The 21,793-nt window shown below is 33.8% G+C and overlaps 2 protein-coding genes across 2 annotated transcripts; one reads left to right on the top strand and one right to left on the bottom strand.

Annotated features, from left to right (window-relative positions):
* Window positions 1-446: 446 nt before the first annotated feature.
* LOC115969702 (mitochondrial carrier protein CoAc1-like) lies at window positions 447-7,410 on the bottom strand. The gene is made up of 7 exons (XM_031089356.1): window positions 6,385-7,410; window positions 4,507-4,592; window positions 4,215-4,422; window positions 2,927-3,059; window positions 2,485-2,669; window positions 1,399-1,527; window positions 447-905 (listed from the first exon to the last, which is right to left on the bottom strand). The coding sequence occupies exons 1-7, from the start codon at window positions 6,574-6,576 to the stop codon at window positions 804-806; spliced, it is 1,035 nt and encodes a 344-aa protein (XP_030945216.1). The 5' UTR covers window positions 6,577-7,410; the 3' UTR covers window positions 447-803.
* A 7,612-nt stretch (window positions 7,411-15,022) lies between these two features.
* On the top strand, window positions 15,023-21,313 carry LOC115977734 (casein kinase I-like). The gene is made up of 15 exons (XM_031099754.1): window positions 15,023-15,098; window positions 15,704-15,744; window positions 15,916-15,985; window positions 16,132-16,280; window positions 16,366-16,461; window positions 16,554-16,624; window positions 17,087-17,148; window positions 17,279-17,342; window positions 17,434-17,515; window positions 17,613-17,739; window positions 17,974-18,056; window positions 18,161-18,224; window positions 18,500-18,579; window positions 19,038-19,305; window positions 21,078-21,313. Exons 1-15 carry the CDS (start codon window positions 15,023-15,025, stop codon window positions 21,311-21,313), a joined length of 1,569 nt encoding a protein of 522 aa, XP_030955614.1.
* The last annotated feature ends 480 nt before the right edge of the window (window positions 21,314-21,793 follow it).

The raw sequence follows: 21,793 nt of genomic DNA, 5'->3' as shown, positions 1-21,793 counted from the left end.
AGTGTCACAAACCAAACCAAACCAAAAAGCATCTATGCATCTAGGAGCAAAATGTGACAATTGAAACTATCCAAATAACAAATTATGAGACGGCAAATCTTCAGAATTGCTGGTGTCCCAAATATAACAGGCTGCCTTTGAGCTAGTCACAATCAATCCCAAGTTGTTTCATAGTTTCCCAATTCATCATATCAATTTTAAATATCAAAGTTTGTGTATCCTATCAGCAGTATATGATTTTGAATTCTCTCTATATTTATCTTGTGGCAATGGTTTTAACCCAAAAAATTACTTACCAAAAATAAGGTTTAAACCAAACAACATTTTTTTTTTTTAGAATACTAAGTATTTTAACACAAACATGGAGAGAAGGGAGAAGGGAGAAGATCTTAAAGAAACTGACAGTGGTGTATATTCAAAAGAGCTTAACTCTCGGATACACAGCATAACTTTTAAACCAAACAACATTAATTCAATAACAATTGGGAAAAGATCAAATAGCTTTTTCCAGCCATATGATTAAACAACTTTAAAAAGGACAAATTTTTACATATAAAATTATTTTCCTCCCCAATAAAACAAGCACACTGCTTTGAATATAAATAGAATCTCAACAGACTTAAGACTCCAAGTTTACAGCTTGGACCCACTTAGTTCACCATATCTTATTAATCATTAACTAAGACAATCAGAGTATCATTTTGAGGACACCTTTGTTAATTACTTGCATCTATAGATCGTCGTCATTCTGCATTGCACAGCCAATGTAACCAAGTTGCATTTATGGTCTTATTCCAAAGGAATTAGGCAGCAGATATTGATTGAGTCTTCTGTCGAGGTGGGATGCGGAGCCAAAACTTCATCATGTCGTACGCAGTGAAACCAATGGCCACAGAAGGAACAATCTAAGAACATATTATAATCATTGTTAGCAAGACACTTGTGCTTCAAGAGACCAATCACACAAACAAGGTCACCCTTAATAACTTTGTATTCTCTTCTTAACAGTTTAAGTGGTCTATGTACTTGTACTCCACACCTTAAAAAGATTGGTCTAAGCAATCAGTGTCTAAAATTCTTCTTTGAAGCATCAATGATAGATACATCATAGACAGACAAACCTACATCATTGAACTATAAGAAAAAGAACAACTCTCTGCACATGAATGTTTTTTGGTAAGAAATATATTTAGTGAGAGCATAACACCACATTGTTGCAGTGCTTCAAGAAGATCAATTAATATTTGCTAATGCACATTCTGGCCAACATGAAATCCTAGAAAGCTAACCACAGAAAAGTGCAGCAATTACAGAAGAATTTAACTAGAAGACAATATCTTGAAAAGCATCAATCTGAAATCCAGACAGAGCTTGTATAAAGTAACTATCAACAATTACCTTTATATAGTTAATGCTTAGACCTGCAAACAATTGTCTCCATCCTTGATTATGAACAATAGTAGTAAGACCTTCCCATGTGTTTCTATATCTGGCACTTCCTTGGAATGAAGGTTGCAAATTTTCAACCTGCAATTGCACCCCACAAGTAATGTAAAACATCAGATCCATGTAACTCATGTTAAAGTATCAACTTGATTTAGCAATTACAATGGCATCAATGTTTCAAGAATGTCAAGCCAATGGACCGCAAAAGCTTTGTGCAAGTTATTTCTTTGCTTGTTGCGTTTGAGCTCAAGCCAACCACTGGTAAGTAAACTTGAGATGCATTATTAATTTTAAATATACTCATCTACAGCCTGAGGTCAGTATAGCAACTACATTGTATCTTGTTCAGTAATTAGTTTTAATCCTTAAAATTTTAAAAAAGTTCAAGTCTGGCAGTCCAATTTCTTCATGTATCAGGAATAATTTCATAATTTTGATAGCTATTGCATGTAGTTGACCTCTGGAATTTTCAGCAAATCTCTATCATTGGTTCACTACCCGTAAAATGATTTGTAAAACCTGTACCAAGCTGATTAGTTTACTATTTCACCATCATGCAATTCCTAAGAGATTAGCAAACCACCCTTGCTGGTCATTCTAAACTAAGAAAATCTGGATACAGCATGAGTCAAAACATTCAATTAAAGGGTCAAATCTAGGCATCTACCCCAGCTTTGATATGTTGCTTACAATCAAATTTATATATAGCTAATGTCAATGAGTAAAACCAGACCGAGGGAGATAGTATACGTATACAATTATTAATAAAACAGCAACCCTGGCCTGTTCACCATGTGGCTTGCTGTAAAAAAAAAAAAAAAAACGTCTTCTGACAGAAACCCTAAAATTTTTCACTGGCATTTAGCTACCATGAGCTCAGAACATGGTTCATAGAGACGTTAATAGCTATATTACCATCATGGCTTCCTCTTGCATCAACTTTTGCTTGCCCCAGAAAATACTTCTAGAGTTTAGTCAGTTAAAGAAAAAGCAGCTCCCTTGCTACCAACAGTGTAAAAGGATTGTAATAGGCAATACCTGCATCTGCCTCCTGACAACATCTAATGGGTACGTGAAGGTCTGCCCAAATAACCCAGCAAGAGCTCCACAGGAGAGACGCATCATAATGGACGTTTGATGCTCTTCAGGAACATGCCTCTTGAGTTCCTCATATATGTAGAACTTTAAACCAGCATAAGGAAGGATTCCAGTGAGTGTTGGGCCTGCTCAAAAAAAGGAAGCTTTTAATGAATATTAACCACCCAATTTTTTATATCACATAGGGAAAGAGGGGAAAAATGACAAACAACTTTGACAAGGATAATTATGGAGCTCAGCTATAAAATGGGGGGAAAAAAAAGGCAATTGCCCCCACCCTCAAACCAAAAAAAAAAAAAAAAACCTTTCAATACTCATAAATGCCATGTAATGGCTCACCACACTGTAAGGTAACGGACACAACAATGTAGCACATACATACCTACACCGCGATAAAGTCCACGCACACCCCCTTCCTTGTAAACGCTTCTAAGTACATCTTTTATGCCATTATATGCAGGTTGAGCATGATTGCTTTTCATTCCATAATTAAAACTTCCTCTAGTGTCAGTAACCTACAAAACCATAAAGAATTAAATACAAAAGTAAAAATGCATCAAATAATGACAATTTTAACTATGGAACAATCAACCAGAAGATGAAAAAGAACCAGAAACTCCACATAAAATTCCCAAACAGCTTAACATATTTAAATAGTCATCTAAACACTGAACTACTATGCATTTACACTAACCCAAATTATCTGTGAGCACATCATCAAAGGTAAGACAAGCAGATCATGAATAAGTTATAAGAAACATCTTGATAGAGAGCTTCACATAGTGTGCGTTTGCCTACTGCTTTTTTGTAGTCTGCATTTGTGTTTCCCTGAGTCCCATGTTCACGGGACTAGCAAGTACGGAATCTAGCAAATTTTGCTTTAAAACTGGGTCCCACGACACTATTCATACATTTAAAAATTATTTTGCTATAGTGTTTTCAGCAATAAGTTTTCAGTTTTTAGCAATAAGCGATATCTAAACAAACCCATAGTTTCTCACTTCCCTAAACCAAAAAAATCTATGTATTTGTTTTTTTTTTTAATATATATTATTACTTATTAAAAATATATATATGAATCAAATCCTTCACAAAACATGTTTGAAAAATATAGAAAGCAAACAAAATATAGCATAAGAAAATTATTATGCAAGATATTTTAAATAAACTTTCAAAAACATTACAACATTTTTTTCTTAGGACATAGTCACAAGTTTGGAGAAATCTCCTCCAATCCATTACGTGGTGATTCTTAAAACCATCCACATGTATTAAATAATGTGGCTCATTAAATAGGTCATGTGACTAAAACTACATGTGGATGGTCGTTTGAATTGCCACGTAGTGTGTTGGAGGAATTTTCCATCAAACTAATTTGGAGGTAAACTCTATATATTGGCACATATAAAAACAAATTAGATGAATATTTAATACTCATATTTTAAACTAATGTGGAGGAAAGCATAAGAAATTAGATAACAACTCACAAAGAAAAATCTTTAGTAGCGTTAACTACAATCCTAAACAAGAAACATATCAGTTTTTTGATAAGTAAACAAGAAACATCAGTTAATTTACATTTAATAACTACAAATTCACACTATGCCATAGATACTCCACCTCATTCAGATAAGACCATATGTTTCATCATTATTATGTAAGATATATACCTGATAAGCAAGTTTAGTACGAGCCAGATCTAAAGGATATGTGCATAGAACTGCAGTTCCTCCCGCTGCTGAACCAGCTAGAAGATCAATAAGGGGCCCTGTTCCTAAGGCAGAATAGTTGTTCAGGATCCAACACCGATACTGTTCATAAGTCATGAAATGCAAGGCTGCATAAGGAATGATACGAATGACGCTTGCTCCATTTCCTCTAAAATACATACAAGTATAAGCTAGAATACGTTATTGTGGGATAGATATAATAAATGATTGAATTTAATGAGTGTGAACTTACTTATAGAATCCTTGAAAACCTTCATGCTTCAGTAACTTCTTCAAAGATTGAAACACCCCAAGAGAGTGGAATCCCTCTGTTCTGGTCTGTAAATATCCCCACACAGAAAAATACAGTTAAGAAATTCTGGAAAAAAATTATGAATTTTAAAAAAAAGAAAAGTATGAAGCACTAGATTTTAGTTTTTAATGATAAATCCAGGCTTCAAGCTTCAAAACAAGCTTTAATACTTATTATAACATACTAAAATTAATCATAGCATGTAAAAAAAATTCACTTTATGTATCAAGTTTGTATGAATAATCACTTTTAACAAAATTCTAATCATACTCAAACTACAAATCAAACTGCAACTCCTAATCAGTCCTCCTTATTAGATACTGCGTTGAAAAACGCATGCAGAAGTGTACGGAAAGAAAATACTGAAAGGGACATTGACTGCTTACTGTGTAAAAAATCTAAAAGATTGAGATAAGTAGAGAAACAGAGGAGGAAACAAAAAAAAGAAGGAAAAAAGTAGAGAAAGAACCGTCAAGTGAAGCAAATGCATTTTATAGGAAGGGAGACTAACCTCCTCAAGAGTAGCCAAACTCCCATTAATAGCACAACTTCTCTGAGTCCAAATGGTCCTCAATCAAATTACTCCAAATATGATAAAATAACTCACCTATTAGTTGCTTTCCCTTTCGAGCCAAAAAAAAGCCTTCCCAATACTTGGGGACAACTATACATATGGTTTTTGCCATCCTACATTTAGATTTAAGCCTATTGTGAGCTTATGCTATGATAGCCTGTCGTATTGCAAAATCAACAAACTTTCAATCGTACCTTCCATCCTTCTCACATCTTTAAACTTAATCAAATTACCTTATCCCTCATTACCTAATTCTGTCATTCATTGCCATTACAGGTAGGCAAAAATCTCAATCAACTTGGCGACTTCCTTACCTATGTTTTTAAAGCTACCCTGTTTGTTAACCTTCTGGCCTCTCATGGTTGTACATCATCCATGGTCCTATTGTTTTTTTATTATTATTATTTCCTTAAATAAACCAAATTCCAAATGATACCCATATAATTTATAGCTCCAAAATCAGACACAAAAATCGTTACAATCATAACAAAGTTCCAAACTACAAGCAAAACTGTTCATCCTGTCAAATGATCATACATATTCGGCATTGCTTTCTCTATTATTTAAACACATTACTTCTCCCAAACTATTTCATTTATTTGTTTATTTTGATATTGATAAGTTACAAACACATCGAATGGGTTTTGAACCTTGACCTGATCCTCTATCCATTCTCAGAGGAGGAGGACGTGTGATTTGAGCCAGAGTTTATTGGCCACAGATTCTCCCACTCTCCAAATATATACTACAACTTTTTATTCTTTCCACATTATTCCATGCCTAATAATTTCAAACCCCTATATTAACAACTATACTTAATCCCACTCCAAGGCCCCCAACCACTTGATAAAAACTCTATCCAAAATAACTATAATGGTTACCTCTTCACATACCCCCAACCATCCACATTCTAAATAACATCATCCGAATTTTGGTGTAGCTTAAGTTGCATTCTCCATAGTTTGTTTTGAAGTTAAGTTAACTTAATGGTAATATTTTTGGTGCCAATTAGCTTTAGCTCAAATGGCACCTCCTCCCCTTGTAAGAAGCAAGGTGGAAGATGAGGTTATAGGTTCAATACCCAAGTGCCTAGCATGTTTAGGGGTCCAAAATTCATCAGGTGCGTGTGAGCATATCTATAAGATACAGCAAGTCATGTAGAACCATTATATCTAATTATATTCATTAAAAAAATGAAAAGATCTTGAGAATGGGAACATTTTTTTTTTGTTTGTATGCTTCACCTGCAAGAGTATTTTGATCCGTTCCAGGGGTGCAACTGCAGTCTTAGCGAATGCACCAGCAGCACCTCCAGCAATAAGCTCCTTGACATAAATAGGAATACCATCAAGGTAAGACACCTCTCCTTGAGCTGATGAACCATCAACTAGCCCTGCCACATTTGAAGACAACACCGATCCTTGCGAGGAATCCATCTCAAATCACTCAAAAAAACAATTTCACTACCAAAAAACTCCGTAAATTTGACAAATTCTACTTAGCCACCCTGCAGCTTAAAGAACTCCCTATCCCATCTATCTCTAGGAACGCAAAATGAAAAGGCCTTTTGTTCAATGGGCAGGCAAAATGGCCTGAGAGCACCCAGAAACCAGGTGGGCACGTTCACAAGCCGATCCTTCTTCCCAATGACAGTATGATACATCAACATGCACACAGAACCTGGCTTAGGCAGATCAAATATCCAAAACCCTTCCTTCAATTACAACAACCATAACCAACTTAACGTTTATCAGTGTCAATCAAATATTTCACCCAAACCACAAAGACCCAGATCAAATATCAGCAACCCCTTTTGATTAAAACACCAATCCCACCAATTTAAAGCAAAATCATCAACACCCTTTTGGAAAAAGAAAAAAAACCTGAGATTATTGCAGATTTTGATCCGAATAGCCACAAGTCTGAGCATATACTTGATAACCCTTCAATCTAAGGAATACCCAGTTGAATCTAAGACCAAATGATCGATCCCCACATCAAAGTAATGAAATTTATTGAGGAATTGGATCGAATATGGAGAAGAGAACCTATCAAAGATGAAAGCTTTTTGTTGTAGGAGAACAGGTATGCGAATATGAAGAGAAAGTACCTGTTCTCCTTCGGCGTTGGAAGGAGGAGGTTTCCTTGAGGTTTCTTTCTCGACGAAATTTGTTCGTCTTTTTCTATTTTCTGTGTATCTTTCGGTTTGAACGCGCTTCTGAATTGCGAATTCAAAGGGGGTTTTTTCTTTGTGGAACCGTGATACAGTACAAGGTTTATTGACTATGGTGGACCATCACCCTCTAAAAATAAAATAAAATAAAAAGCTAAAATGCAAACCATGCATATTAATAGGAAATTTCATAATTTGAATTTTATTCAACAAAGTTTTATTTAACTTACATTAGCAACCTCTCTATCACATAAGTTTGATATGCTTGTTTAGTTTATCCAATAAAATGTTGTCACGTCATTTTTGCAACTTACAAAATTTTAAATAATTAAAAATGACATGACATAATAAAAATGACGTGGCATGATTTTATTGAATAAACTGAACACATGTGGCAAGTTTATGTAATACTTAACGAAAAGTGTGGATGAAAGAGTTGCTGATGCAGACGAAATAAAATTTTTTAAGAATAAATTTTAAATTTTGAAACTTCAAGATATAAAATCTAAATATTTCCAAACTTTAGGGATATAATTTGTAATTTATGAAAAAAAATTATATAAGTATAGTATAAATTGAAACCTATATATAGGTAAGTTGGATTGAACCCATCCAGATGATACCATATGTTATTATTGTCGGAGATGTCATCATTTGGTGTAATTGGATAATGGACCCAATCCAAATCCTTCTACTATATAACGATTGATTTTTTAATATTATATCAAAACATGAATTAAACCTGGATGATGGCTTGTATTCTTTTTTCTAAGCATACCATTAAGAATCTCATAAAGTTTTATAGAGATAAAACATCTTTTTTCTTTCCGATTTTTGTTTAGGTAGGATTTGATGCTAGACAATGACTTTATATTTTATTTTCTAAGCATAAAGCATGCTAAGTTCTATACTTCTATTTGATTAAGAAATAAATGTTTTTTTAAGACAGGATTTTAACTCAAAATGATGGCTCAATATTTGATTTTCTATTTGTTTAAGAATATGGTCAAGATTATGGATGTAAGACATCATATGCCAAAACATTATTTATTTTTATTATTTTTTTATGTAGCCATGTTTTGAATTTGTAAGCATGTATATATGCTAAGTTCTATTTGATTAAGAATCTTGTAAAGATTTATGGAACCTTGTTTTTGATTTATTCTTGGAAATTCTATAAAACTATTTGTCATAATATTTGTAGGGTGTTGGTTTTGAGTGCTCTTCCTATTGGACGAAAGGTCTCAAGCCCAACTGGCCCAATACAATGAATTTTTAGAGAGTGGGCCTAAGAACTAGGTGTTGGTCTAAACCACAATCACAATACATGGTTGGGTGTGGACGGACCAATGAGGAAATGGGTTCGAGTCTGGAATGTGGTCCCCGAGTGTCTCGTCCGAGGAACTTGATGTTCTTCTTCTTCTACTTCCAGTACCAGGTTCTCGTGGGTTTTCAAGACCATGCAAACTACTACCGTTTTCTCCTTTTTCTCTCTTCTTCTCCCTTTCTCGCGATCCCTCATTCTTGGGGGGTCTTTCCCATTATATACTTCTTTCCAGTCGATCCTAACCCTCCATTTGTTGATTGTGCAAGCCATTACTCGAGTGTTCGTCTCATCAGCCACCTTTCCAGACCTTCTATGATTTGCGGCAACCAAGGCCATACTGTTCAAGGGTCCTTTCACCATTAATGCGGCCAGGACGTTAGTTGGGCGCATTAAATACGGAGGTGACAGTTTTTCCTTAAACTGCTCCCACTCCATACCCCCGTGTGCGTCCTGCTATACTCGTCCTTTCTTAGGAGAATGCTCTGGGAGGCTGCCTTTGATGGTGTGCCATTCTTTCCCACTAGAGTCTGGAACGCCGAGGACAGAATCGTCCTCGGCAACATCTCTAGACCATTTGGATTCTCAGCGCATGTCCTCAGACATTTCTTTCCTCAGCTCGGGCCTTGGGCTCAGCATAGAGCGGGCCAGGGTCGCCAAGTTCCCTAGCCCCACAATATTTTTATATAATATAAGATAAATGAAATACTTCATATATTTTAGTTTTATTTAAAAATACCTAATAATATGAATACATACACAAAATTTAAAATCTAAGTGAGTTAAAGAACGAGATAACAATCAGCTTTTCAAAGTAAACTTTAATATTGAACCTTATCCGTTTCTCTCCTCTTCATTATTTTTCCAATATTCACCAATTAAAATCTTAGTAGGTTTCTACCACACATTTTAATATATTGCAAGTTAGCCTTAGCCATGCCATTCCCAACTACTTGTTAGCTTTTCAAAAGTAAACTTTAAGATACTGTAGAATCTAGAGCCCTCCTCCTCCTTTTTCTCTAGTCTTCTATATTATTTATCCAAAAATTGATTAGCGACTCCAACTACATTTTTGTTGTATCACATGTGATGCGTGCGGGTTCTTCCTTTTTTCAACTTTTAACAAGCCACAACCACCACCACCACCACCCCCCCCAAACACACACATATATATACTTTTTTTTTTTTAATTTTAAGCAATATTACATTTTTTTTATTAGATGTAAATTTTGAAAAGTATATTGTTAGATTACATTATTTTCATATATTTTTTAAACTTGTAAACTTTCAAAACAATAAAAAATCAATAATTATGTTATCAATCAAATATTTAAAATTTAAGTTTTTATAGTTTAAAATTATATATCAAAGATGGATTAAATAGTAAATAAAGTTTGATTGAATCAAACTTTGGTATGCGAGTTAAGAATATAAAAACATATAATCCAATGATGAAAATTTCAAATTATTAATTTAATAAAAAAAATATTAAGTAGAGTAACATATCATATATATATATTTATTTATTTATTTATTTATTTTTTATATATATTTTTTATAATTTTAAGCAATATTACTTTATTTAATATTTTTTATTAGATGTAAATTTTGAAAAGTATATTGTTGGATTACATTATTTTCGTATATTTTTTAAACTTTTAAAATTTCAAAACGATAAAAAAATCAATAATTATGTCATCAATCAAATATTTAAAATTTAAGTTTTTATAATTTCAAATTATATATCAAAGATTGATTAAATGGTAAATAAAGTTCGATTGAATTGAAATTTGGTATGCGTGTTAAGAATATAAAAACATATAATCCAATTATGAAAATTTCAAATTGTTAATTTAATAAAAAAAATATTAAGTAAAGTAACATATTATATATATATATATATATATGTGTGTGTGTGTGTGAGAGAGAGAGAGAGAGAGAGAGAGAGAGAGACGAGGATGATTACCAAAAACCACTGCAATTTGCAAATTAAGTTACGAGGTACCATTCATAAAATCAATTGTCCAATACAAATTTGAAAAGAAAAATCAAATTGAAAAGTCAATATAATACATGTTAATCAATCAACTAGTTATCGAACAACCAAAAGGCTCAACTATTCATCTGAAATGAGTTAAGACTAAATTTTCCAACTTAATTCGAACAAAACTTTGTCTTTAAGGATCCAATTGACTGAAGTATGCATGGGCGCAAGAATATTTGCTAATCTACTTATCCAACCAAAAGAACAGCAGATTTATATGCAGAAAGCAACTAAATTTTGAGTTACAATATTGACCCGAACGCTTTGGCTTATAAGGTTATGTATGGTGTTTTTTTAACCAGTTATATAAGAAGTTTCAATCTTTAGCTAATTCTGTTGAACAAGAACGTGACATCCATCATCCACGTGAACATGATTGATGTCCGTGACTGCTATAAATAATTCGCAGAAGACAACAAAGGTTGTACAGGTAATGTCCACTTGAAATTAATGGCAAAATGCCACTAGTAACTAATTCGGATGTGAGAATTAATTTGTTGGAACCCTGGCCTTTCATGTATTGCATGGCTTCCATGGCTTATATTTGCTTTTATTTTACGTGGTTGATCTTTTGACTTGCCATCGTATGTACAAATTCCAATTTCCAAGTCAATGAGCCATTGATAAAGTCATACAGCCATTATTCACCCAAAAAAAAAAAAAAAGGTCATACAGCCATTAGTCACATTGACAAAGTCACATACAGCAAATAGCCTATTTTAAAAGGTAAATCGATTACTTGCCATTATATCTTTTCAGAAATTCTTATTAAACAATCTATAAATATTTCCTTGTAAAATTGTGTTTTTAAAAAACGATTTCAGTTCATATGATAATGTATATATATTAGGGCAAAACTTAGGTACAGAACCTTAAATTCCCTACTTAAAATTTTGACATCTATCCATTTTAACAACCCAAACAAATGGCGTTAAAATTTTTTTTTTTCCTTCTTCCTTCTTTTTCCTATACTGCGAATAGCTTTTCTTCCAAACCCAAAACTTCTCTCTTCCAAACCACCCATGACCCTTCTCTTCGAAACCCAAAACCCAAAAAAAGAAAAAAACAGAAAAGAATATCTCATATCTCTCACTCTTTCTCTCTTGGTGTGTGTGTATGTTTCCTTTCTTCTTTTTTGATCTATGATTCTTTCTTTCTCTCTCAGTGTGTGTGTATCTGTTTCCTTTCTTCTTTTCTGATCTATGATTCTCTCTCTCTCTGGACAAAATAATGAAAGAGGTTGTGACGATGGCTTTGTTGATGTTAAGAGTGTGGAAGTTTCAAGTATAGTCGAAAAGGGTTCATTTTTTGGTTTGAAACCCAGTAAATCTGGCTTTTATTTTTTGATCTTTCTTGTTTGGTTACTGAGAAAATGAGGGAGAAGGGTCTGTTTTTTGGTTTGAAACCCAGTAGATTTGGATTTTATTTTTTGATTTTTTGATCTTTCCTATTTGTTTCTGCATTTTAGTTTCATTTTAGCTTTGTTTCTGCATTTTAGCTTCTGAGTTTTGGATTGGTATTCAGAATTCCCTTTATTATCTTCATTTTAGCTTCATCAATTAGAGGCAACTGGAGATTTGAAGCCATGGGTTCTCTTGCAGTTGCAGTACAGGAAAAAGAAGGAAGAAGGGAAAAAAGAAAAAGAATTTTTAGTTTTAATGCCATTTGTTTGGGTTGTTAAATTGGACAAATGTCAAAATTTTAAATAAGGAACCTAAAGTACCGTACCTAAGTTTTGCCTTATATATTGAATATGTGACTATTATTACTCTTGTGCCATTTAGAATGGCACATAGCACCAAAAGCTATATTTGAGAAACTTGTCATAATAGAGTTCCTCCCCATTACCCCCCACAACTTCCCCCCCACCCCCTTAAAAAAAAAAAAAAAAAAAAAAAGGCAGAGCACTAGCCCAATATCTATCATGCATGGATTGAGATTTGATGTATGTGTAATTGTCTTTCAAGGGTAAATATTGAAAATTAAGAGTTCACTTTTAAGTTTTTATCTCAACTCTTAAATCATAATTATTTTTTTTACCTTTTAAATTTTCTCTCTCACATTAAAAATATAATTACACCACACAATAGCTATTTCAGCTTTAATTTGCAGTAAATCCAAATATATTATTTGTCTATAGACACATCCAAACTCACACATAATTTCATAATATGCTTGAGTGTTAATTTGTAATTGAATTTCAACACCTAGAGCACTTGCAGCAGTACAGCCAAATAACTATATAACTATTTTAGCTTCACTAAAACACAAAAAACAACCATACAACAGTGGAGCTAAAGGTATTTTTTTTTAGTTTCATTGCTACAGTGCACAACTACCTATGGCTGTGCACTGTAGCTAAGAGCTATAAAAAAAAATAAATAAAAAAAAAATTTATTCCAGCCCAGATTAAAAAATAATCTTTCTTCTCAAAACTCTCACAGCTCTCAACTCTCTCTCTCTCTCTCTCTCTCTCTCTCTCTCTCTCTCTCAACTTTTAGACCTCTCATGCCGCCGCCCCCCTGACCCACGCCGCCATAAACCCAACTCGCCTGCCCAGCTTCGACCCACCCCTTTTGCTGACCCAAGCCCCAAGTCCTAAGCCAAGAGAGAGAGATGTACGGGTAGAGCGATGAGATCGAAGCCAAGAGAGAGATGTAGCGTAATCGGAAACCAAAGCATCGGCAAGGATGTTGACAGCATGGGCAACATCAACGCATGGGTTTGTCTTTGGTTTGTGCTGGGTTTGTCTTCGGTTGGTGATTTTGTTTGGTCTGGGTTGAGGAAAAAGATTAAGGATTTGGGTTGGTGGTTTTTTTTTTTTTTTTTTTTTTTTTTCCTACTATAGACTGGTGGTAGTGGTGGTGGTGGTGGTGGTGGATGTTTGTGCTGTGTTGGGTGTGGGTTGCTATGTTTGGCTACCAAGAAACTCTAAGAAAATTTGGGAAATTGGTGTGGATATATTATTTTATTGTAGTAGATATATTATTTTCTTGTGATGTTTATATTATTTTATTGTATTGAAAACTAAAATAAATTCACTGCTGCACCATGTGAGTAGGTAAAATAGATAAAGTAACTTTTTTGTGGTGCCAAATATCTAAATTTTTAGCTCTACTGCTGTGAATGCTCTTATACATGGAATTATCATGATATTATTGTTAAGGAAAAAAGTAAATGTACCAATCACAATATGACACTTAAGCAACATAGTTGGATACCATTCCATTGTGATGCAACACTTGAGTAATATTTTATCGGTTCATAGTGCATTCTCCTTGACTGGCCTTCGTGGTTTTTTTCCCTCTGCACATAAAGGATTTCACATTTTATATATATATATATATATATATATATATATATATAAAAGGTGTTGTATGTGTTCGACTTCTGCTCTACACTTTCTTTCTTAATTTTCAGTTTTACTTCCCATTGTTGAACACCTGCATTTCATTGGTTGCATGGAATAATATGTCGTGGTAGCTAGCTCATTACTTGCCTTAATATTTTACCACCTATAGAGGTGGAGAGGCGAATCAAAGAAAAATTTTCTTTCCCTCTTTTCTTTTTATGTTGTATTCGTTGCTTTGGAATTTAGTATATGAATGAATGAATGGTTAAATCTCTATAATTCTTGAAAATTTGATTGCTTGTTTGATGAAATTTTCGAGAATTACAAATTCATATGAACGTATTAATTTCCAAATATGAATGTTTTTGTTCATACTTTGTTTTGCGATATCCTTGATTAAGTGTAATAACTTAATTATTAAGTTTGGCCTTTCTAAAAAATAAAATAATAATAATGATAATAATAAAAATTAAGTTTGGCACGTACTCTTGTTTCTTTTCGTAGATATTAATATAAATTACTTGTGGTTTCTCAACAAAAAAAGAAAAGAAATAAAATTAAGAAGACACATAATTGAGTTTGAAGATCCACACAAAGACAAAGGTCAATTATATAGCAGACGAGCGCCTCCATGTACACTCCAAAAAACACAAGTAAAACCCTGGCTTGCCAGAAACCCTACAATATTGTTGTTGTCCTAACACAGACACCGTAACACAAAACATGAGTAACATTCATTCCATGGAGATACGAGAGGATCTTCTACCCCTTGTCTTCTCTCCTCTCTTCTCTTCTATCTGGACACAGATCTCCACTACAATTGCCTCAAAATCGTTACATGAACTGCACTAAACCCTTGAGTTCAACCCTAAGTCTAACGTTGCACTAATTATACAAATAAAAAAAAATATATATATATATATATATATATAGTACTGCACCACTACTTGATACATTCTTTAAGATTGGTTCTGTCAGCTAGCTACTGAATGGAGCCTTCTATTTCGAACAAGTACAAACTCGGTCCAAAGATTGGAAGCGGCTCTTTTGGGGTGATATTCCATGGTCTGTACTAATTACTTTTTGTACCATAAAATTTTATTGTCTTGTTCGTTAATGTTTACGAACTTTGAACAATTAACTTAATTTAAGTTGGTTACTTGTTTGATTTCCCTTGGTGTGGAAAAGAAAAGGGTGTTTTGCTTGATAAAGAAGTAATTTGGCATTCACAAGTGACTTTGGATAGTAGTTTGATGGTTCTGCCCTAATGATTAAGAGTTTTGTCTTTTTTTTGTAATATCCATAACAGTAACAACGGATTTTGGTGTTGTCTGTACCTAGATGTAGGAACGGGTTTTGGCTGAACCACATTAAATTTTCTGTTTTATGTGAATGTTCTTATGTGGGTGTTTTTAATTTCTTATTTGTGTGATTCTAATTTAGCTAACACCAAACTACAAAATATTTTTAAATGAGAGAGTTGTACACTTGCATCATTGTAAGTTTTTCATGCCTAACGATATGTGGCAAAGGAAACTTATCAATACATGGAATAGGAAGCAATAGGGAAGCTAAACGTGGACTATTGATTAGTACCAAGCTATATATAATCTCATATGATAGATCAACAGGGGCTTGATGTTAATAATGGGATGGTTTACATGTTGCAGGTACTGATGTCCTTACAGGTGAAGAGGTTGCCGTAAAGCATGTGAGTGGTTTGCTGCACTACAACTGACAAAGAAACGTTTTCACTCGTATTTTAATTTTAAGTATTGATATTAATATGCAAATGAGTGAGCTTATACTTGCTTCAATCGATTAAGGGCTGATGCTAGCTGTTTGTTAATAATACTAAAAGGCTGCACTTTCTTATCCTCAGGAACATGTCGAGACTAAACACCCCCAGCTTATGCATGAGTCAAGAGTGTACAAAATACTACAGGGTGGAAGTATGCTACTGATTAAACAATCTATTGCCTTTTTTCCAGTTGGCCTTATTTCAATTTTTGGTTTTTATTTTTAATCTTAATTAGAAAATTATGTTCATTTGTTCTAACTCCTTTGTTTAACGTCTAATAACTGTCATCTTTGGCAGCTGGAATTCCAAATGTTAAATGGTCCGGTGTTGATGGAAATTATAATGTTCTTGCCATGGATTTATTGGGAGAGAACCTTGAAGAACTATTAAAGATTTGTGGTAATAAACTGTCTTTAAAATCTGTTCTCATGCTTGCAGATCAGATGGTAAGTTTGCATCCAGTTTGTACTTAATTCTGTTTTGAAGTCTACTTTTCCAAACCATCACTAGTGACTTTGATCTTCCTGTCAGATTGACAGAATTGAATTTGTTCACTCGAAATCTTATCTACATCGAGATATCAAGCCGGACAATTTCATTATGGGAAGGAGAAGTAAAGATAATGAGGTCTAACATTTTAAGGATTTTAGTACTTTCCCTGATGTATTTACTTTCAGGATATTGTTGATGTGCTTAATGGGTTTTTGTTTTGCATCTAGGTCTTCATCGTGGATTTTGGTCTGGCTACCAAGTATAGACATCCTTCATCATATAATCACATTCCTTATAGGTTTGTGGAGCATTGATTTCATTTTCAGATAAGCTTATCTGATGTTCACACCAAGAGACAATCAGACTAGCATTATCCCCAGTCCACAATTGATCTCTTAATATGAAATGTTATAACATATATCATTGAAATAATATCTGCATTAATGTTGATTTTAGTATTACAACTTAGCAAATTTGCATTTATTCTCACCATCTGCTTGATATTATGGAAGGAAAATGTTAAAACTACTACAAATTTTACTACAAAAAGCTTACAAAGTACAAACTCATTTGGCATTGAATGTGAGTGCTGCTTCAACAACATAATAAATAAATGTTGAATTACTTATTTTATGATTGGTAACATATCAGTTTGTAAGGCTTCTTTAGTAAAATTTGTAGTATCTAGTATCATTACAGAATGCATGGTAAGCATTCCTCTGCCATTATTTTTGTCTAACAGGGTCATCATCCTATGCAGAGAAAATAGGAATTTTGTTGGAACCGAAAGATTTGCCAGTAAAAATACTCACCATGGCATTCGTATGTTTCTGTTATTTCTTCTTCTTTTGGCTGTGTATGAACCTAGTGTATTTGGTAGCATTGGTAACTGGTTTGATCCCTAGTTGATGCTTTGAATATTATGGCTAACTGTCTTTATTAACATGCATAGAACAAAGCAGAAGGGATGATTTAGAATCTCTTGGATATGTTCTCATTTATTTCTTAAAGGGAAGGTAAATATTGATTCATAACCTTTTTAATTGTCTATACTCTATATTGCATTGCATAACTTGAACCGTCTTGCTCTTTTCTTATTTTTGGTAGTCTTCCTTGGCAAATTAAAGCTGCAACTCAAAAAAAGAAGTCAGAAAAGGTTAGAGAAATAAAGGATTCCACTTCTATTGAGGTATTATTTTAAAAAATAACTTACCAATTACATCTCTTTAGTGTTTACACGTCTAGTTAAGATATCTTTTCTAGAAATTTTACTGATTTTTCTGCAGGACTTATGCCATGGTTGCCCAATAGAATTTGCTTGTTACTTTCACTACTGTTGCTCACTGCACTTTGATACTAAGCCAGATTATGGTTATCTTAAAAGAATGTTCAGAAGCCTTTTTTCTCGTGAAGGTTTGTATATTATATCCCTGCTTTTCTTGTATAGTGTCATAAGATTGAATGAGAATTTTAAGTATGGCAGTTGCTCTAGTAGTCATAGTTCACTCTTTCCTTTCAGCTATAGTATCGATGTAATTGTACACATTCTGTAGTTCACAATAACCTTGACTAGTCTGTTAAAGATCCATATTTGACCCCAAAATTTTGGGACTAAGGCTTGGTTGTTGGATATTTTCCTTTGTTCAGGATTAAAAATGGATTATGTGTTTGACTGGACCATTTTGAAGTACCAACAGTCAGTGCTTGCTGCTCCCCCTGCTCGAGCTCTTGTAAGTGGCATTTTCGAATGGAAAAAAAATTCTTTCATTAGATTCCTTAATGAAAATAACATCGGGTCATTTTTAATCTGTTAATTGACTCCTTTTCACATTAGGGCCATGTTGCAGGAACAAGCACTCAGGAAACCCATGTTGCTGCCAATTATAACAGACAGTCAGGTGTCTTCTCAATATAGTTATCTTTCCTAATATCTTATACATATTTTATTTTGCATATAGTCCCATGAGTATTTTCAATTTTTCTTGGGATGGAATCATCAAGAGCTTTATTGCACCATACATTTTCATAAATAAAAAATCCATCTTGAAAGTTGAATCGCCTCTATTTCTTTTTAAAATCCCAATATTTGGTGTTGTCACCATTATACATCAATGAATTTGTGTTCCTATCACACGTAAGAGACTAAAACGTTTCTTTGTTAAATCTGTTGCAGGTGGAGAAGAAAGAAGTGCTGGAAGATTTCCGGAACAGAAGAGTGTTGCAAAGGTTTCAGCAGTTTCTAAAGATGCTAAGGTAGACTATAGTGACTATTGTCAAATCTAACAGTTGAATTATCTGTTTCACTAGAGCCACACTTCATAAAATTTGTTGAACTATGTACAGATTTTGACAAATAATTTTCATCATAAATCTCATGTATTGAGACAAATATTACACAATATGCTATGAATTTTAGTTTATAATTCAATTTCTTCAAATACCAGAAAAACTTATGAAGTATTGCCATATTATTTATTCTGCCTCAATTGAGCAAGTCTGAATTTCAGGCCTATAAGTCAAGCTGTTAATTTGATATGACAAGCCAAATGTAAGTAGTTGAATAAAAATAGAATGCTTTTTTGATTTTCCTTGCCATAGTTTTATATGCTGCATGTTATTTTTCCTCTCTCTATATTTCTGTTGTACCTCAGCTTTTGTATTGACAATGCCATGAACCTTTATCTAACCCTGAGATGATTGGACCTATACAGCTATCTAGCTCTAAACCTTTGCGGCAACCAAGGGATTTGCCAATCCAAGCTTCTGCCAGTAACAGGTGCAAAGATACACTGGTGCTAGATAAATCGAGTCACTCCCCTGAAACCATTGATGCAAACCCCAAAGCAGTCCAGGAGATACAGACAGAGCTGAAAAACTCTTCAATTGTGTCCTCGAAGGCAAGGGCACATCTTCTAGTAGGAATTGTTAAAATGTACAAGTTCTTTATCAAGTCCTTCAAGTCCATGAGCCTAAGCAATGGTGAAAATTTTCAGCACTAGCTAATCAAGAAGCTGTTTGACAAACCCCATTTTCCTCTCATGTAAATCATAATTTATGGTGCCATTACATCTAAAGCTACAAAAAATGATCTGAAAATCAAGTCATTGGTTACACAGTTTGATGGAGAAGGCCTTATTGGAGCTGGGTGCATTTAAACTTTAAGAATGTAAGGCCTTTTTTCTCCAAGAAAAAGACCTCTATAATACTGAATTAAAACTGGTGTTGTAAAATTTTTATTTATATAAGTAATGATATTTAATTGAGGAAAGAGTACTTCATGTACACATATAGTGGACACAAAGTAGCCTAAATAACTGGTGTTGCAATTTTTTATGACAAAAATTGATTTTACAGCAATAGTCAACTATGAGAGCCTATTTTGCTGTCACTCTATTGTTCCTGAGTAACTGAAACTAGAAACATATTTTATATACATTGGTTTAAAATTTTTTTCTAATAACTCAGGATATTTTCTGAAGAGTTTCTGAATCTTAAATTAAAATCATTACCATGTACTTCAAACATAATGTTTCTGAAGCCTTTTCATGTCCTATTACCTTAGTGGATGTGCAATGCCTGAGATATTATCATTAATCTATGGTCTCATTCTTCCTTAAGTATGGAATAAGGTTGATGCAGCTTAACGAAATTTTCAGTTGATCGTATACCAAGAGCTTGAATATTTCAACTATGCAAAAATTTGTCTAAATGTGGATATCAATGCCACAGCTTTGTTTTGCATACAGTTTATGGTTCCCTAAAGAATGCTAGGTGAAGCTTTTGATTATAACTTTCTCATAATTAGTGCCAATAATCATATACTCAAAAATAGTTGGTACTTGCTGTAGTTTAGTAGAAATTCAGAAAGAAAGGGGCAAAAGGGGGTGAGACGTAAGTTTGTACAAGTACATCAGTAAAATGCATCAAACTTGTCCCAACCTTTGCTCCAAAAGACACAGCCATGCAATAAAGGTTGGCTTGAACTCATGACTTCTGAAACTAGAATATACACTTATGGCATAATTAAATAATCTAGTTGATATTTCACTCAGCTTATTGCTGTAATGAGGCTGTAGCATAAGTTGGTAGCCTCAATGTCCTACATTCTCAATTCGCAGATAAGATTGTTCTGCTAATGAATGAAGTCACTCTATTATCATATCAAAACATCCGTATTCATAAAAAATAATGAAAAGTTTAAAAAAAGAAAAAAATCTATTTACCGGCATATGACACGGTAATGATATAATGAATCAGGAAATTCTTCTCCCATTCCTAGATGTTCCTTTTTGTTCTTTCATTTTCCACTCTTTACTATGGTCAAGAACTATCTGGATCTTTGAACGAGCATTGCCTAGACAAAGAGAACATACTTGGGGTCTTAGGGTGGTATGCTGAGATTCTATTTCCCTTGCCATCATAAATTACAGCAGCATCATCCTCTGCCGGTACTTTACATTTTTCTCCTAAGATAATTGTCTTCATCCAAACTGTGTCTTCCGAGTTCAAATCCCTTTTCTTTTGTTGATGATTTTCTTCCTTTCTTCGATTTTCTTCCCTTTTTGCCGTTGACAAGCTTCTTGGCAGTTTCATGCTTAAACTCATCGGCAGTCTTCTCTCGGACGAGGACTTTGTGATGAGATTGCAAGAATGAGACTCTTTTATTGGCTTCATTGATGGTGGAAGGGGAAGTTCTTTGATCTGTGGTTTTTTGTTATGTGAACTATCCTCTAATTCTACTGGTTCTGCAGCTTTTGAAGATGTTATTGTCACTGTAGAGGATGCTGAGTTAGACACTACTGAATTTTCTTCTTTTTTATTAAGAGGTGGTGAGGAAAGAGGTGATGACTTTTTCCTTGACCGGACACCACATAGAGCTGTGATCATTGCAATTGTTGCGACCATCCCTATGGCAAGTAGGGAGAATGAGAATTCTGGATGTATTAACAAGTTCTCATCACTAGGAATTCTTCTTCCCATGACTTAAACATCCAAGACAAGATGTGGAATTTGATCTCTCTCTCTCTGTCTCTCTCTCTGTGTCTCACTTCATGTTTTTACTCTCTTTTTCTGCTGTCCGTTTTCTGTTCCTTCCGGGTTTGATGTTTAAAAAAGTTGAGCAATGTTTGGATCTTGGTCAAGGAAAATGGAGTCTGAAAATGAAAGGTGTGTTTTGTTTTTTGATTTTTTTTTTTTTTTTTTCTTCCCTACTCTTTTTGTTTCTTGGGAATCCGAAACTACTTGCTTGAGTTTAGGAATTGAGAGGAACTAGAGGTGAGGAGGCAGAGTTACTATTTTGAGTGCTCCAAGACTTCCTATTTTGGCTGAAAGCCACATCCTTTTACGGTCAAGTTAGTTATACCTTATTCTAAATATACTAGTATCATTTGAGAATAAAAGAGGTTGAATTAACAATAGGGGTTATGGTCTTTCTGTCTCTAAAATCCACTATAACCATGGACAATTT

This window comes from Quercus lobata, chromosome 2, assembly GCF_001633185.2.
Source record: "Quercus lobata isolate SW786 chromosome 2, ValleyOak3.0 Primary Assembly, whole genome shotgun sequence".
Taxonomy (NCBI): Eukaryota; Viridiplantae; Streptophyta; class Magnoliopsida; order Fagales; family Fagaceae; genus Quercus; species Quercus lobata.
The sequence above is the reverse complement of the archived record's forward strand: the minus strand, read 5'-3'. Positions and strand labels throughout refer to the sequence as shown.

What these genes read in the sequence shown, in the direction of transcription:
- LOC115977734 (XM_031099754.1), top strand. Translation starts at nt 15,023, where the DNA reads ATGGAGCCTTCTATTTCGAACAAGTACAAACTCGGTCCAAAGATTGGA. An exon ending in AAGAGGTTGCCGTAAAGCAT is followed by an intron (nt 15,745 to 15,915) that starts GTGAGTGGTTTG and finishes TCTTATCCTCAG; the next exon opens with GAACATGTCGAGACTAAACA. An exon ending in ATTTATTTCTTAAAGGGAAG is followed by an intron (nt 17,343 to 17,433) that starts GTAAATATTGAT and finishes TATTTTTGGTAG; the next exon opens with TCTTCCTTGGCAAATTAAAG.
- LOC115969702 (XM_031089356.1), bottom strand. Translation starts at nt 6,576, where the DNA reads ATGGATTCCTCGCAAGGATCGGTGTTGTCTTCAAATGTGGCAGGGCTA. An exon ending in TTGTCAGGAGGCAGATGCAG is followed by an intron (nt 1,528 to 2,484) that starts GTATTGCCTATT and finishes GTGCAATTGCAG; the next exon opens with GTTGAAAATTTGCAACCTTC. An exon ending in TAAGCATTAACTATATAAAG is followed by an intron (nt 906 to 1,398) that starts GTAATTGTTGAT and finishes ATATGTTCTTAG; the next exon opens with ATTGTTCCTTCTGTGGCCAT.